This window comes from Alligator mississippiensis, chromosome 6, assembly GCF_030867095.1.
Source record: "Alligator mississippiensis isolate rAllMis1 chromosome 6, rAllMis1, whole genome shotgun sequence".
Lineage (NCBI taxonomy): Eukaryota > Metazoa > Chordata > Crocodylia > Alligatoridae > Alligator > Alligator mississippiensis.
This window is the reverse complement of record NC_081829.1, coordinates 55,313,215-55,331,199: the sequence shown is the minus strand read 5'-3', so window position 1 is coordinate 55,331,199 and position 17,985 is coordinate 55,313,215. Positions and strand designations below refer to the sequence as shown.

Genomic DNA, 17,985 nt, shown 5'->3' with positions numbered 1-17,985 from the left:
AGAAGGAGATTCTCTTCTTCCTAAAACAATGTCAAATGCACATGCAGTCAGTTTCCATTCCGTCTTTCACCTAGGAGCAGATGCAGCTGATTACAGTCACAACCAGAAGGCTCAAAAAAAGGCACAGGACTCCCTTCCCCCCTCTGTCCCCCATTTTTTTTTTTGGCTATGCTTTAAAGCAGGAGTGTTTTACACATAAGGCCTATATGCTGGAGCCAGGCCATGGAGCCACTCTCTCCAGCCAGCTGGATTATTTGTGTTGTCAGGGTGAAGTGGCCTGCTGCAGAGCAAGGACTGGTTGCCCTCTGGCTGCTTTGCCAGTTGTAACTACCACAGACCTACCACCCTGGCCACTAGCCCCTGTGCTGTGCCAGATGCTGGAGGTGGAACTGGAGCTGCTATGGCATGGGACACAGTGGCAGCTGCTCCAGCTGTAGTACAAAGCGCACGGTGAGATCAGGAGCTGAAGCTGCTATGGCAGCTTCCTCATGACCCCATCTGAGTCTGGGTGCAGCCAGGGACACAAGGGGAGTTTGATACCCCTCTTTTAAAAGGATGATCTATAAAGGGAATGGGTGTATAGTTCATCAACAAGCTTAGCTATGAAGATATTAATGACTACATATTTGTGTCCCCTTTTCTTACTTGCCAAGGCCAGAGTTTTGCATTTCTCTGCAACAGATTATATCACAGATAACATCAACAGGAACACAGAATAAGGCTCCATGCTGAGGATTTAGCTATTAGTGAGGTCATCTAATAGTGCAGAAGAAACACCCTTCTGAACAGAAATGTGGTGGGTAAAACTTTCTTCTTTTCCCCTAAAAGCACAAGAATATACTGTTTTCTAGTCTCAAAATAATCTATCTGATCAAGTAAGAACACTGACAGTCACACAATGATCTGGACTAAGATCAAGGGATCTACTACTGTAATACTAGCTAGTATTTGGCACAGATATCATGGTGACTTGCTAGTGTACCGTCTCCCACACCCCAAACTTAGTATCAAGTGCCTTCAGTTAGCCTCAGGCTTCATAAGTCTCAGAAATAAGAACCAAAAGCTACATTGTATGTGGAATTTGCAACTGGGGGGGGTTATTTGAACTCCTTGAGAGAGGAGACAACAGTACTAATAAAGCAGACACATCTCTTGTCAATTTCTAAATGTATACCTCAGTCACTGACTTAAACTATCATAGGGCAGAAATTGCCATCATGCTAACTCCTAGTAATTGCTAGTCTGCAAATATGTAATCATCACTGGTATCCCAGAACTGACAGAGAAAAAGACAGATTTAACTTGTAAAAGTTTCACCTCATGTCTATGTTTTATCCAAGGAAAAACTATATCCTTAACACCACCACCACCACCAGTCTTTATCCAATACAAATAGGAGCAAAGAAGGGACGCCCAACATTACACATATGCAATGCTTTACCCGGTGGACTGATCTTGTGGGTGCCTTTTGGGTAACTTATACCAAAATTCTGAATCAATGACAACTCAAAAGATGCTTGCAGATTTAGTGAGGATAGGTTGGTTACTACACCTATGTCGAAAGGGGCAACACACTATCTTAGTAAGATAGCAGACAACATACCTGTTTAATTGAGGCATTAAGAGCCAGTTCATTTGCCTCCTTTTTGGTCTCACAAAAGACTATGGTCCGTCCATGACTCCCACTGTAGACCTGAATGACATCCCCAATAACTGCTTCTTTTTGAGTCCAGTGGCATTCTATAGCCAAATGCTGTCAGAGACACAATCTGGTATTCAGCTTGTATTAAAAACACTTAAATTACAGCTTTAGAAGTGTACAATTGAAAGGGTAGAATTTAAAAATAGAACACTGTTATAAAGATGGTTTTCCTTGAGCATGAAATTCTGAATAATGGAAAAATCATATTACTAAAACATGGATGGCAAAACAATAACGTGTGGATCACTTCTGTCCAAAAGGAGAAAACTAAAATAAAATTAAAATAAGCATGGGCAAAATAAGTGTACTGCAAACAAGTTTCCCCAGGTAGGGAATTCATAGATCTTCCCTGAAACAAGATCATGCATGATCTAGAGTTGCATGAAAATTTTTATGAAGCAGATGAGCAGAATTCACAGATCAACTCTAAAATGTGTAAATTTTCAAATTCAGTCCTTAAAAAGCAAATAGGTGTATTTTATTACAGAAAACATGCTGTATTAACAACATTACTTACTTCTACAGTCGTAGCTGCTTTTTGAGTCCTCTTCCCAATTAGGTCAATCTGTTCATATCGGGATTTCATGTATTTCTTAGCCACATCATACACCCAATTTGGGCAAGTGGCAGAAAACAGGAGCGTCTGAGGGTTATCTTCTGAATCTTAAACATACAACAACCCATTTAAAAATCTTAGTATCTAAATCCTAGGGGATCACATTAGCTCAAGGGGAAAATATTAAGGCCTAAACTCAGTTACTTAAAATATGAAACACTACAGAAATCATTCAGACTTTGGAAGTCTATGGATGGAAACCTATGGGAAAATATCCTCATAATAGTGTTATGTTTTCTCTACTGCTTTCCTCTTCCCAAACTTCTCAAATGGTCACATTTGAGCCAACCTTCAAATGAGCAGAATCGAACACACCTCCGTTTGGAGTGAACAATACCCATGTTACCAAAGACAAGGGTCTATTACTTAAGGAACACAGAGCATTTTTGCCTTTATCCTCATCTCAAAATTACAACCCCTTTGTTCAATAAGAAATACAACTCCATTTATTTATAATATGTCTGAACTAGGTCACTATACCAACCCTGAAATACATGATTTTAAAAGAGAAACTTTTATTAGTATCTCTTCTTTTGAACAGCAAAAAAACCCCCAAAACTCAAAAAAAAAAAAAAAGTTAGCAAAATCCACTAAAGAAACACCATTAATAAAAAGCTATTACTCCCTAAAGAGACACCATTAATAAAAAGCTATTTCAATGTTCATAAACAAAGCATGTTTGTGCTAATCGCAATACAAGTAAAAAATAAAATACAAAATGCCCAACCCTTCAGAGGAAAGATTTATCTTCACTATTAAAGAGGAAGAAGCCTCCATTGTTCTTGCCTGGGAGTTCCAACCATTCATTATTTCAGCTTAGGAAAGGGTGCCAGGGAAAGTTGCTTACTTCCCACTAGCAGATGGATTTCAAGCAGGTTGGCACCTTCCCTATTCTGAAAAATCTGTGAATGACTTCTAGTTTGATATCAAATTACCCAGAGAGATATCTATGGTAGGTTTTTCCTAGCACTCTTCTTCATCCCACACCCACCTCAGTTTACAGGTTTTAGAAATTCTAATTCAACTGTCTGATTTTAGTGGACTAATTATTATTACTATATTCCCAACTACTTGCTTCAAAGTCTGAAATTACCCTTTTTGTACGCAACTCGTAAAATGTCCTCCACTTGTTCAGCAAATCCCATGTCCAACATTTGGTCAACTTCATCCAAAACAACATGCTTAAGTTTGCAAAGTTCCAGCTTGCCATTCTGAAGGTGGTCTTTGATTCGACCTGGGGTCCCTACCAAGATGTCAATGCCGCTTCTAATTAAGTCAACTGAAAACAGCAAGATAGGAAAGGACAGGACATTTAGATACCAGCAATTTCAGTTAGAGTGAAGAACATGACAACTTTATTTTATTACACTGGTGCTACTACACTAATACACAATCTGTATGACAGACTAATACGGACACCTGAAAAATAAAGGAAAAGCTCATGAAATTGTGTGTCATAAAAGTTTGTTTTCTTTTTACTTTATTTGGGAAATAAACAAAAATATCAGAAGAAGAAGAGAATGAAAAAAAAGATGACAAAAGGGTGGGCAGCAGCTTCAATGATCTTATTGCAGAAGATTTTTTCCTCCATTCCCAAACTAAACTCTGGTTGCCTTTAAAGTATGACAGCCAGTGACCCCATGCTTCAGGGCTCTTCTGGTAACCAGACAGAGCGGCGGCGGCAGACAAAGTATGGCCCATGGGCCACATCCAGCAAACCAGAACATTCTATCCAGCCGGTGGGGCCCCTAAAATTTTTAGAAAATTCATAGATTTCATAGACATTGGGGCTGGAAGGGACCTCAGAAGATCATCGAGTCCAGCCCCCTACCCAAAGGGCAGGAAGTCAGCTGGGGTCATAGGATCCCAGCAAGATAAGCATCCAGTTTGCTCTTGAAGGTGTTCAATGTAGGCGCTTGAACCACCTCCGGTGGCAGGCTGTTCCAGACCTTGAGGGTTCGGACAGTAAAGAAATTCTTATGTCCAGCTTGAAACGGTCTTGTAGTAGTTTATGACCATTTGACCTAGTTGTCATCCCTTGGGGCGCTCTGGTGAACAAACGTTCCCCCAGATACTGGTGGTCACCCCTGATAAACTTATAGGTGGCCATCAGATCACCCCTGAGCCTGCGCTTTTCCAGGCTAAAGAGCCCCATGGCTCTCAACCTGTTATCGTAGGGTCTGCTTCCCTGACCTCTGATCATGCGCGTGGCTCTTCTCCGGACTCTCCCAAGCTTCTCCACATCCTTTTTGAATTGTGGAGCCCAAAACTGGATGCAGTACTACAGCTGCGGCCTCACCAAGGCCAAGTACAAGGGAAGAATGACATCCCGGGATTTGCTTGAGAAGCATCTATGGATGCAAGCCAGCGTTTTGGTCACTTTACTAGCCGCAGCATCGCATTGTAGGCTCATGTTCATCTTGTGGTCAATGATGACCCCCAAGTCTCTTTCTTCCATAGTGCTAGCCAGCATAGCACTGCCGAGCCTATAAGGATGCTACGGGTTTTTCTTTCCAAGGTGGAGAACCTTGCATTTATTCGGCATTGAACACCATCAGATTCTCGTCCGCCCACTTGCTGAGCCTGTCCAGGTCAGCCTGGATCACCCGCCTGTCTTCTGGTGTGGATGCTTTGCCCCAAAGTTTGGTGTCCTCGGCAAACTTGGCCAGTCCGCTTCTGACTCCAGTGTCCACATCATTAATGAAGGTGTTGAACAGTATGGGTCCAAGGACAGAGCCTTGGGGGACCCCACTGGTCACAGGACACCATGATGAGTGACTTCCATCAATTACTACCCTCTGGGTCCAACCACGGAGCCAATTTTCCAGCCAGTGGATCGTGGTGGACCCAAGGCGACAATTGGCCAGTTTCACCAAGAGGTGATCATGGGATACCAGATCGAAGGCTTTTTTGAAGTCAAGATATATGACATAAATCTCTTCTCCCTTGTCCAGGTGATAGGTCACCTGGTCGTAGAAGGAAATGAGATTGGTCAAGCAAGACCTACCCGCGACAAACCCGTGCTGGCTTTCCCTTAAGATGCTGGCATCGGCCAGTCCATTAAGGATGGCCTCTTTAATAAACTTTTCTAAGATCTTCCCTGGGATAGAAGTCAGGCTGACGGGCCTATAGTTAGCCAGATCCATATTCATAAAATGAATATTTATCTGCCCCAGCAAGCTGTCAAAGCTGACGAGACAGGGGCAGTAGGACCCAGAGGGAACCCCAGCAGGACTGAACAGCCCAGCCTTGCCCCCACCCCAGGTATTTCATTCCCTTCCTGCCCCTGTCCTGCTCCAGCACCAGGTGGCTGCCAGCTGCAGCTGCATTGCTGAACTGGGAGCAGGGGGCCGTGCATGCATGCGTAGGCAGGGAGAGCGCGTGCTTGTGTTCATAGGCCGAGTCCCACATGCACATCCCACTATACACATGCACCCACACCCCCTCTCGCATTGACATACATGCAGACCCCCCCCCACATCCCCTCACACCCCAGGCACCCATCCCCCACAAACCCCATATGCACCCACACTCCACATATCCACACTCACACCCACATGCTCTCTCACCCCACACCCACAGGCCCCCCAACAAACCTATACCCACCCTCCACAATATACAAGAGTAAGACTACATTTTAAGCTATTGTGCAATCATCTCTATGTACACTACACAAACACATGTAAATAAAGACAAAAATATTTTTTGAAACCAAATTAATGAATGTTGTAGACGTTTCCTTTTTAGAATATAATTTGGTATTTTTCTGGTTCCGAGATGGCAAAACCTCTTGCTGAAAGGAGTATTTCCAGGGGCAAGGGGAGGGACTCCTCATGGCAAAGGTCAGGGGGGCAGGATTTCTGGTCACAAGATGGTGGCCAGGGACAGGGCTACCCATGCAGCCCTCAACAGCTTGCTGAAACTCAGCAAGCAGCCCTCCAACTGAAACAACTGCCTGCCCCCAAGATAGAGCCTGGAAGGAATCCCTCATTTAATGCTACTGTCTTGGGCAGAGGGAAGGAGAGGGGACCTGGTGTCACCTTTCTCTGAGACACTGAACACAGCTAAAGCTGAGTACTTTTGACTGAGGTACACCACTGATCCCTACTCTCTGCGACTGAATCCCAGCTATGATATACAGTCCACTGACAGTGAAGGGCCTTATCAGCGATCACATTAATTATCCTTATTTATGATCATCAAGATATCAACTGAGTGATCTATCAATAGAACTTTTCCTCTGCTGGTTTTTGTTTTTTTAACAAAAAATGTTTGTCTACAACTAAAAACAGTAGCAAAAATCCACTGATAGCTTAAAGATGTAGTGTTCTCTACTTATAGATTTACTTTACAAAAATTTCAAATGTGTTATTTACAAAATATCAGACCCAGCACTGTGTTTCCATATATTATTCATTCCAACATCTTCTCTTTAGCACCCTAATTTTGTGAATGAAGCTCCAAACCTGAGAGAAAGGCAGGAAGCCATGCATTTTACTAAAGACCCTCTTGTTTTTCTACCATAAAAAGATCCAAATTAAGACACAGGGGGCATTTTTACACATACAGGTTCATGCTCTGACATGCCAGGGAGCAGACTTGATTAATCGAGTCTGCTCTGCATATGAGCTGATGTGCACATACAATTGCATGCAATGTAGTGCAAAGTGGCAAAATGCACATCAGCATGCAGAAAATGGCAGCAGCATGCCTGAGCTAAAAGCATCTGCAATGTGTTTTAATTCAAAAGCGTGCCACTGCCATTTTCTGCATGCTGATACACATTTTGCCACTTACACACCTGCATGCAATGCAGCACTGCACACTTTTAAAAAAGCACCTGGCACTGCAGCACAAGCTTGTGTACAAATGCCCAGAAAGTCTCCCTCAGAAGTTGGAAAGACTGATTAAAATAATCTATTTGAAGACAGACAACTGTATTTCTCAACCACATTAGTCAATCTGCATTTTACTCAGTCACAAGTCTCACTTACTTTGCCCATTATACGAAGTTCCTCCATAAAAGCAAGCAACAGTGAGTTTCCTTGTGATGTCCTTAAAGTCATTGGCTACCTGGTTTGCCAGCTCTCTGGTTGGGGTAAGAACTAGCACCTAGGCAGGAGGAAACAGTTAAAACAGATGCACCCTCTCTTGACTTTTACTGAGAAGGTGTAAGAAGCTTTCAAAATTAGGTCTATATATTTACATTTCTCTTATAATAGTGTTACAGGTTTGAACCAAGTGGTATTTAAACACAAAACCACAGAAACATTCAAGATTCTTGTGCCTTCACCAAATCATAATGAAGTCACTTCTTTGTTCAGCTAAAACATTGCTACCTTTGACGGAAGTGACAGCACAACCCATTTCAAATGTGATAAATAACATTTACTTACCCATTTCAAACTGTGGCTCTTCAAGATGTTATCCAAATGGATTCCACTCCAGATGAGCACATGAGTGCAGGACTGGAGTCTCTGAATACCAGTGTCTACTGGGACTATTCATATACCTATAATGCTGCCTCACGCTCTGTATCAGGACATACAAAGTAGAGTTGCTCTAACAGTCCCTCAGTCCCTTGCAAAAAATCCTGCACCCTCCAAAAACAGGAATGAAGAGTGGATTGTATGACCCACCCTGACATCCTGAAGAACCAGAGTTCCCATAAAGCAAGTAACCATTGTGTCAATGAGGATCCCACCATAGGTGATGGGCAAGAAGTGTCCCAATTGGATGGTGGATCTGAAGCATTTTAAACATATGTAATTTAAGCAAATCCATAGCTGCATTCCTAACCTGATATCTGACTTAGCTGTTAGATCAAGGGCATAATGCTTAAGGGCACTGAATTCAGCAAGTTCTTCCATACTGGCACTTCACAAATTTTCGAATACCTTAATATTTCTTCAGATGTAGGAAACACTGCTTGTATTTTGTACAGTAAGCTTGGATATTTTGAACCACTACCAAAAGATCAGGGTTTTAGGAAAGCCCTGTAACAAAATGGCTCTTAAAGGCTCAATATAGCCATAAACAGGCAAGACAGCCTGAAAGATGTTTTCTGACCAGTTGTATACCCACCTTGGAGTAATTTCATTTAGACAATATTTTCTTTGTTTCACTATAACAATGTCATGTGGAACCGCATCAAAAGCCTTCCTGAAGTCAAGATACCTACTGCTTTCCCCCATCCAGTAAGCTAGGTAGTTATGTTGAAGAAGAAAATTAGTTTGACATCTGTTCTTGACAAATGAATACTGGCAGCTGCTCATCACTTCATTACCCTTAAGAAACCTACAAACTGATTTAATAATCTGTTCTAGTAACATTGTGGTATCAAAGTTAGGCTGCATGATCTTCTTCTGGCCCACTACCTGTAACCAATGTTAGGTTAAGTTTCCCTCTCACTGACCCGCCACAATTTCTCTAAAATAACTGTTAGAGGTGGCTGTTCAGAGGTGGCTTCAGCTAGTACCATTAGTACTCTAGGGTAAATGTTATACACCCCAATAATTTGAACACAGGTAGACCTAAAAGTTCATAAAGGGATAAAGGAAAGAATTTTTCCTTCATCCTCTTCTTAATATTGTTAAGCATTGAGTAAAAACTGAACTGTTGCACAGACTGAAGCAAGGCCCTTTTTCAGCTTTCCCTATAATATCTGTTGTTTTTTTCACCTCTCCAGTAGCTAGCAGACCTATACTTACTTTAGGCCCCCTCTACACATTACAAGTATTGCACAATTACCCATTTAATTGAGCAATTACCTTAAGACCAGCTACATATGCAAAGTAGCTATCACGCCATAAAAGCTCCAACCAGCTATACAGTTAGACCTTTAAAATGTGTACTTAACTTTATAGCTGGTTGCTATCAAGCGTTAAAATCTGTATGTGTAGCAGGGTCTCTCCTGCAGCTGGGAGCCCCCGTCAGCTGAAAGGGATCCCAGCCTCAGAGGCCGTGCCCAGTTGGGGCTGCAAGTCCTGCAACTAAAGGGATTCTCAGCCCCAGCAGCTGCTGACTCTGGGTCCCAGCATCTCACAGAAGCAGACACTGGATGCCAGATCCCAGTTGGGTCCCAACCCCTAGGGGCATGGATGCCCTGGGGATGCATGAGACCCCTGGGCCTGGAGAATTGCAACAGCCACGATCCCTCAGTCCCAGGGGTGCATGGGACACCTCTGTGACTGGGAGCCCTTCAACTGAGGGGGCTCCCATCTGTGGAAGCTTGCTTCTTGCCAGTGCAGGAAAAGCCTGGGATCAGGTTCCCCCTGCACTGGTAATAATGCACAGTGGAATCTAATGCATGATGCACACAATTGCACCTCCTGCCATGCACACATAGCATGGCATAAAGTGCAATTAGTGCGAATAATGCATTAGATCCCATCTGGTCTTTATCTGTACACATACAGGGGGGGTCTTAGTCTTTCCCTTGCTTTAAATACATTTAAAAGAACCTTTGCTTGCTGCCTTCTCTCTCATTTTAGTTGCAAATTATTGTGTGTGTAAACCTTTCTAGCTATTCCTAGGTTAAATGCAGTTTCTTCCAGTGGGATGTCCACCAATACCATGAATGACTGATACACTTTACTGGTACTTGTACAGTTGATGACACTAGTGAAATTGATACCAGTACATTTTGAGCTATTATTACCAAGACTACAGCTGGTTCCACTTGACTACTACTTGTTTCTGAATGGGCCTTAATGGGCTTATTCCAAAAGGACTGCTTCAGCCTTCCTCTGTGGATACTAAGCTGTACCTGGAGCTTGTGCTTCTCTGTTCAGACATCTTTTACTGGTTCTGAACTTGGTGTCAAGGCTCTTTTCTCAACACTTATAAGTTGCTGCCATTGGTTTTTATTGTCATGTCCCTGCTGCAAAGGCACAAATTTCTTCTGTACCAGCTGGTTCGCAAGCTAGTTTCTTCAAGGTCCAAAGTGACCTTAGACTGCTCTAACAAGCAGAGGCTAATAAAAGGATCCCACAATCAAATTCATAGAGAAGCAGCCAACTGTATGCCAGTCTGGTACACATCTACATGGTTTGTACAAAAGTTACCTGCTCTGGCAGTCTGTCAAAAGAATCAGAAGATAAGATGAACAGGGTTTGTAGCCCAAGGATTTCAAATCAACCATCAGGGAAAAGGGACTTAATGGCCCTGCACAGGGACACATGTATGGGTTCCAAACTACAGGTGGCAACCACTAAGTAGAAGCAGGTTGGATACCTCCAGTTTCAACTGTGAAAACAATGCAGCTGCCCTGCCCTTTTGGCATTCACGTGGAACGCAAGGAGCCACAGTGTACATTTGCAGCCCCAAACACTGCTGTTCAAAAGGCTCCAGTCTCAAATGCATTTTGCACCTGCAGCAGGATCCACACTGACACAGGCTTGAAGAATACTGGAATCAACGTGACAAAGAAACATAGTAAGCATGATCTCAGAATATGGTAACTCTCATGTAACGTGCTGTTACCTTTGGACTCCGGCCTCTTCTTCTCTCCTGGGTGTCTCCTTGAAGCTTTTCAATCAAAGGAATAGCAAAAGAGAATGTTTTTCCAGTTCCAGTCCATGCTTGAGCTATAACATCTTTGCCGTCATATATAGGATAGAAGGTCTTTACTTGCACAGGAAACAGGTATGATACACCTCGAGCTGAGGGGGGAAAAAAATTGCAATGAGTTCATGAGTACAACTACATGAATTTCAACAGAACATCATGTGCCAGCTCCAGGAAACAACACAAAAACACAAACAGCAACACATCACTGTCTTCACCACTTTACTTAATCTTAAAATCCAGTTCCAAAACTGCTCTTAATTTACAGGCAGTCCTGAGACTTATGACGCAATTGGTTCCTGAAAAATTTGTGTCAAGTCGAAACGTTGCAACTCAGGAACAATTTTCCCATAGGAACAGTGTTACAAATGGGGGACTGGTTCCATTACCATGGTTGGTCAATACTGCATGCAGCTGGTAAGTGGTGGAGTGGGGGGCAGAGCAATACTCCCCACAGTGAGGGAAGGGCTAGAGCAAGGGCTGCCCAGCCAAGGCCAGGCAGGCTCAGGCAAGTGGGGGTGTGAGGGCTCCCACCACTGTGCACTGCTCATCTGGCAGCTCAACCAGCAGTTTCCATTGCTGGCCCAGGAGGGCATGTGGCGGGGTGCGTGGCCCCAGACCTGCCTGGGGTGGGGCAGGCGGGGCCAGGGCTGCACCAGGCTGCACTCTGGGCAGGCGGCAGAGGCTATGGCAAATTTTCAGGTGGCTGCAGCACCCCCACCCCCACCATTGCTCCTGTTCCAATCTAGGGGCATATGCCCCCTGCATGCTGTCAAAGCTGCAGCTCTCCCAGGGGGTGCAGGGAGGAGGGGCGGCTCCTGCCACTGCAAGCTGCTTATCCGGAGGCAACACAACAGCTCTGCTCCGTGCCCATCCTGCCCTGGCTGGGTGAGCAGTGGGAGGGCATGTGCCCTGGAACAGGGCAAGGCAGGCAGCGGATATGGCGAGGGCTGCAGCCACCTGAAAATGCACCGTAGCCCCCGCCATCCTCCTGGAGCGCAGCCCTGGCCCCGCCAGCCCCACTCTGTGCAGATCCAGGGGCACGCATTTCCCCATGCCCTGCCGGAACAGTGGCAGGAACAGCGGCAGGAACTGCCAGCTGAGCTGCCAGATGACCAGCGCACAGTGGCGGGAGCCACCGCACCCCTCCCGCCCCCCACACCCACCCAGCCCTGGCTGGGCAGCACCTGCCCCAGCCCCTCCCTCACCATGGGAGGCGTTGATCTGCACCCCCACAGCCCTTCCACCATTTACCAGCTGCACACAGTATGTCATAAAGACTAAACCCATGTCGGAATGTTAAAACGGAGCGTCACTTTATAAACATCACAAGCAACGTTCGTTGCAACTCGAAAAGTCATAAATCGAGGACTGCCTGTACTTCGAACTATTTTCTGTTGTTGCATCCTCAGAAATATTGTTTCCTACTTTCCCACCCAACAGCTCTCCCTCACCAAAAAATGGAAACTTAATTCTGTCATCCAATTTACACTCCATCCATTCTTTCATCCTTGAGTAGATTGCTTGCTTTAAGTAGCATCTGAAAGCTACCTCCTTTGTTTTTTAGTTTATGAATCATTTGTTATAAAATGTTGTTATATAAAGATATTACACATATTTTGTTGTTAGTCTGTTAGTATTAGAGTTACAATTTTTAGTCCAACTACAATGGAATTTTATTCCACTACCAAAATAATTAGGTTTTAAACCTATGTACCTTGGTATTTTGTCATTTGGAATCTAACATAAAGAACAGACTGATGAGAACTATATAAACATATCAATTTAATAAGACGAGGTGGTAAACCTGTGAAATGCATGTCACAAGTGGCACAGGCAGCCTCTAGGCACACAGCAGATCAAGGAGGGCACAGACAGCAGAGCAGCAGATATAGCAGGAAGCAGACAGCTGAGCAGCAGCCCAGGCAGGGAACAGAATTGGGTTGCACTCAGGGAGGGTACAGGCCTAATTTATGGCATGCTTGCCAAAAAGTTGCCCTCCTCCCTCTTCCCCACTGTAATAAAGTATGCTTGATATAGGCTCTCTGTATGCTACTGTAGTAAACTTAATGTCATTGTCCACCTACACACAGCAGTAGGGACACATTTGGTCCCGCTGCTTATTACACTTTCCTCAAACTGAAAAAGAACGAAAGATACTTCTTTACTGCCAGTTATACTGCGTGAACACAAGAAAAATTACCTCGAAGGAGTTCAATAGTCTCTTTAGAGATATAAAAATTGGAGAAAGCACCATCTTTCTGTTCTGTAGTCAATTCCTGTTAAGTTAAAACAAAAATTGTATACCAGTATTAATCACCACCATTCTGCAGACAAGAAGAGGAGAAAAGTGTTAGCTGTTTACCCCAGGCAGTTCAGACTGCCACAGGAGAACTGACAGCCCGTCAAGGTCCTAAAAGCCCGTTCTGGTTTTCTATTTCCTGAATAGAACTCCTGTGATCTGCATGTGATTTACAACCTGAAGTAAGCAGTCCCATCTTCAGTACCTAATGTATTTAAATGACTATAAGAATTTACACATACACTAAACAAATAGTGGAAGTCTTAGCTAATTCAGAAGGTGCTGATTTAAAAAAAACAAAAACAAAAACAAAAAAACCCAATAACAATTCACACTGAACTAGTGGAAATTACATGAACGGAAATGCACAAAACCTAGGTCTAATTTCCAGCATCTGTTTCTAAGTTCTTGGATAAGTATAGCACAGGTACACTGCAGCAGGACCTCTAGTAGGATGGGCAAAAAAATCATAAGCAATAGAGAAAATAAACAGGGACGAATATTTTTTCCACCATTCCAAAGAAGCTTCCAGTAGTATTCTTCTAATATTATAAAAGCCTAAGTCTGTCCATCTGTCATGCTTTACTCACACTCCAACTGGCTGACAGAAACAGCCAATCAAAGTGCTCCAAGAGTGGGGGAGCGCTGCTATGATTCAAAGCCACGCCGAGGATCGGACAAATTCCAAAGCTGCGCCCAGGACCGGGCAGTGCTGCTGGCCTCAGCTCCCCCACCCCGGTTTCTGCAAGAGGCAGAACAGCAGCAGCATGGGACTTTAGGTGGTGGCACTCCATCCCAGCCCCTTCCCCCTGTCTTCTATATAGAGAGACAAACTACAGACATGACACAGCAAATTTTTAACATAATCTGGATAAGTATTGTTCATTTTATGTAAGTCTTGTTCATCATATAGAATCCTGAAAGACAAGCTAAAAACACAAACATTCAGAGCAGTTAAAACTAAAGGTGGCACAGGGGGGTAGCTTGTGCCACTGTGCACATCCCAGGTATATACGGGGGGGGGGGGTGCGGCAGCATGCGCCTGCCAGATCTGAGTGTGGCAGGGGGGCTGCCGCTGCAGGCTGGGGCCACACTCTTCACGATGGAGGGCGGTGTGGCAGGGTGGCCTGGCCGGGGGGGAGGGCTTGGGGCAGGCAGCAGCAGTGCTGTGAGTAGGGTTGGGGTGGTATGCGCTACAGTGAGTTTTGGGGAGGCTGCAGCCCCCCCCCCCCTTGCCCCCTCCTAGCACTGCCACTGCCCACCCCGAGCCCAGCCCAGCCCCAAGTGGCATCCCACCCTGCCCTGTGCAGATCCGGGGGGCATACGCACCCCCACTCCCCATGCCCTACCAGGGTGCGCACAGTAGCAGGAGCCACCCGCCCCTCCCCACGCTCACAAGACAAGCCGCAGCTCCATCCCACACCCTGCCCTGCCCCAGCAGCACCTGCCCCACCCCCACTCACCACAGGGGCCTTGATCTGCCCCACACTACACATCCCTTCCACCACAGGACTTATCAGCTGCATGCAGCTCTCCAATCTGTATCGGAAATCAGATCATTATTGGCCAATATACCTCCTTAAAAATCAGCTATCAGTATCGACCCCAAAAATCCCTATCGGTGCACCCCTAGTTAAAACATTCTAAAAATGCATTTTATAGAAATGTTAAAGTAAGAGCTTGAACCATGCCCTACTGTTGCACCAATTAAATAACTTGTGAGACTACAAGTTGCTACTCTATACATAAGCAACAGTACTAACAGTGGAATGGTTTTCCACTAGAAGCAGCTAGGTTTTTACTTAAAAGGAAATCAAAGAAAAATTATTTTCCAATATAGACCACTTAGAGTAAACTCTTGGCAACTGTATCAATATTTAATGGCTGGTGCAGAATCCCATTAAAACACCTCCTCACTGCAGCTTGTCAGCCTGCCAGCTGCTACCATAACATTCAATCCAGAACTCAGGAAACCAAACTACTGTGTCATGACTATTAAAATTGATTCTGCTAGATTCTACTCAGTAATTTTAGTGATTTAATTTTTTTTTTTTTTTTAAATCACCGCACAATTTAGAGATACTAGATTTTCTGTGAGTTGTAAGGCTATCTGGCAACAACTAAGTGTGCTCAGACTTTTGAAGTATTTTAGATGACCTCTTTGTTATTGAAGACATCTAAATTTATTAATCTGAATCCTTGAGAACTAGTCCACTGGTCAGACAAAGAGATGAGAAATAACTATTGAGAAACTTTTCCCACAGTTTTGGAATATAGAAGCTGAATGCCACCCAGCAATTAGTTTCACCTGCTCTTGTTCACTGTCACCCTCTCCACTGGATCCTTCACTGGAATGATGCTGTGTCTTTGTGTGGGTCATGCCATTATTCAGGGATGAAGATCTTTTCCTGCGGGCAGGGCTTCCTTCCTCAGTATCACCATTCACCTTTTCTCCCATTTTTGTCCTTTTGGGTATTGGAGAATCACGGTCATCTTCAGACTGCCCACTATCCAATCCATGGGGTTTCCTCTTGATGGATTTATCATGGTATTTATAACCTTCATCTTTTTTATCTCTCTGGTATGTAACAAAATAATGAAGAAAAAGCCATTAAAATAACTGCAGATGTTCATACTGGCCAGGCAAAACATCACAAGATAGTTTTTAAAGTAAAAAAGCATTTGTAGCAGTGCCCCTATGAAAACTTGTAAAGGTGCATGTATTCAGGTGTGCGTGCATATGCGTGTTCTTTCAGCACACTGCATGTGCATGAATTCAGGACACTGGATATGTGCGTGCGTGCACTTTCAACACATTGTGCATGTATGAATTCAGAACTGTGTGCGCATGAGTAAGCACACACATACATGTAAGCTTTCAGCACATTGTGCATGCATGAATCTGTGTTTGTGTGCATGCGCACATTTTCAGCACACTGCATGTGCATAAATTCAGAACACTGCATGTGTGAATACGCATACAAGCAAGCACGCTGCATGTGCATGAATCCGTAACGCTGTGTGTATATGCACGCACATTTTCAGCACATCACATATGCAAGAGCTCAGAACACTACACACACATGAATATGCACACACACTTCCAGCATATTGTGCGTGCATGAATCCAGAAGGCTGTATGCGTTTCCACACGCACATGCGTGTACACATTTTCAGTACACTGAGTATATATGAATTCAGACTGCTGTGTACTGTACACGTGCTTTCAGTACATTACACATGTATGTAACCAGAACACTGTGTGCACGCGTATGTACATTTCCAGCACATCACATACATGTGTATTCAAAACAACGTGCACATGCACTTGTTTTCCGCAGGTTGCATGTGCACAAGTTGAGAACAAACACTGTATGCACCTGTACACATATGTAAGACCAGGTCTAGTACCCTGCAGGTGCACCTGTTCAGAACTGTGTGTGCACATGCCCAGCACCCTGCCTACAGAGACAGACTTTTTCACTTGAAGGGGAATGCAGACAGGCTGCTGGGGGGGGGGGGGGGAGGAGGCCTTTCCACTTTGGCTGAGAGATCCACAGCCTGGTTTAAAAATAAACCTGCTCCTTATGCCCGCCTCTGACATCAGGCTCCTACCTGAGGTCGCTTCAAAGCCCAAAATCTTTTCTTGTTTTTAAGAAAGAAAAGATAACCCAATACCACCACCCCTCAACAACCCCCACTAGGAACCGGGATGACGCAGCTGCCGAGGACCGCAGCCGAGCCCCGCGCCCCAACCCCTGCCCCGCTGCACAAGAAGCCGCACGGCGCCTACTAGTGGCCGCCAGCTCGCCGCGATCGGCTCCACAGCGCCAGGCCCGGCCCAGCCCAGCCCCCAGCGACCACCCCGCACCACGGGGGCCGCTTCCGCGCGGCAGGCCGGAGGGGCCGGGCCGGGCCGGGCTGGTGACGCGGCGCCCCCCGCCCGTAGAGCCGAGCCGGGCCGGGCCGGGCTCCAAGCGCGACCGGCCGGAGCCGCCGCGAGAAATTACCAGAGAGCAGGGTCCGAGGAAGCGGAGGGCAGGCGGAGGCGAATCCTACCGGGCCGCTCCCACGGGCCACGGACGGGCGGGCCGGGCCGGGCCGGGCCGGGCCGGGCCGCGGGGACCAGGCGAGGCGGGCGCGGGACGAGGCCGCCGCGCAGGAGCCGCTGCCGCTGCCGGACGCGGCCGGCCCGAGGGGAGCGCGGCGCCAGCCCAGGCCCCGGCCCCGGCCCGTTCCCGCAGCCCGACAGTGCCCGGGGCCCCGGTACCTTGTGCCGCCTCCTGTCGCTGCCGCGCTCCGGGGACGCGTCGCTCTCCATGCGGCGGCGCTCGCGATCCGACTCATCACCGCTGCTGCTGCCGCGTCCACGGCTGCGACTGCGGCTGCGACCGCGGCTCCGGCTTCGGCTTCGGCTTCGGCTCCGGCTCCGGCCGGACGCGCGGCCGAGCCGGGCGGTCTCAGGCATCCCCGCCAGCGCGGTGTAGCTCGGTGCAGGCCACCACCACTGGGCCCGGGCGTGGCGCAGCGAGCCGAGCCGAGCCGAGCCGAGCCCCGCCCCGGAACCCGTGGCGGCGCTGCCCGGTAACCGCGGGCGGGTCAACTGCCCTGCGCACGCGCTGAGCCGGGCCGGGCCAGGCCTCGCGCCGCAGCCAATAGCAGCCGTGGTTGTAATGCGGTGCGCGGGGAGGGTGGTAGTAGTAAGCGCCCCTCACTGCCTCTGGCTTCCGGCGGCGCTAGGCCCGGGAGCGGCGCCGGAGCCCCCGCGCGGGCCGGGGCGGAGATGAGTGGCTGTGG

General features: G+C 46.4%; 1 protein-coding gene across 2 annotated transcripts in view; it reads right to left on the bottom strand.

The window, feature by feature from the left end:
• The window catches only part of LOC102570664 (nucleolar RNA helicase 2), a 32,910-nt gene extending 15,163 nt beyond the window's left edge, over positions 1-17,747 (bottom strand). The window contains exons 1-8 of one of the 2 annotated variants that reach the window (XM_006273480.4): positions 17,459-17,747; positions 15,497-15,766; positions 13,090-13,165; positions 10,803-10,981; positions 7,313-7,430; positions 3,412-3,597; positions 2,220-2,365; positions 1,604-1,753 (exon numbers count right to left, since the gene is read on the bottom strand). In XM_006273480.4, coding sequence (XP_006273542.2) covers positions 1,604-1,753; positions 2,220-2,365; positions 3,412-3,597; positions 7,313-7,430; positions 10,803-10,981; positions 13,090-13,165; positions 15,497-15,766; positions 17,459-17,656 — 1,323 coding nt within the window. In that variant the 5' untranslated portion in view covers positions 17,657-17,747. Of the gene's footprint in view, positions 1-1,603; positions 1,754-2,219; positions 2,366-3,411; positions 3,598-7,312; positions 7,431-10,802; positions 10,982-13,089; positions 13,166-15,496; positions 15,767-17,198; positions 17,297-17,458 lie in introns of those variants that run through there. The other variant, XM_059729888.1, reaches the window with a different exon arrangement.
• Between the last annotated feature and the right edge of the window lie 238 nt (positions 17,748-17,985).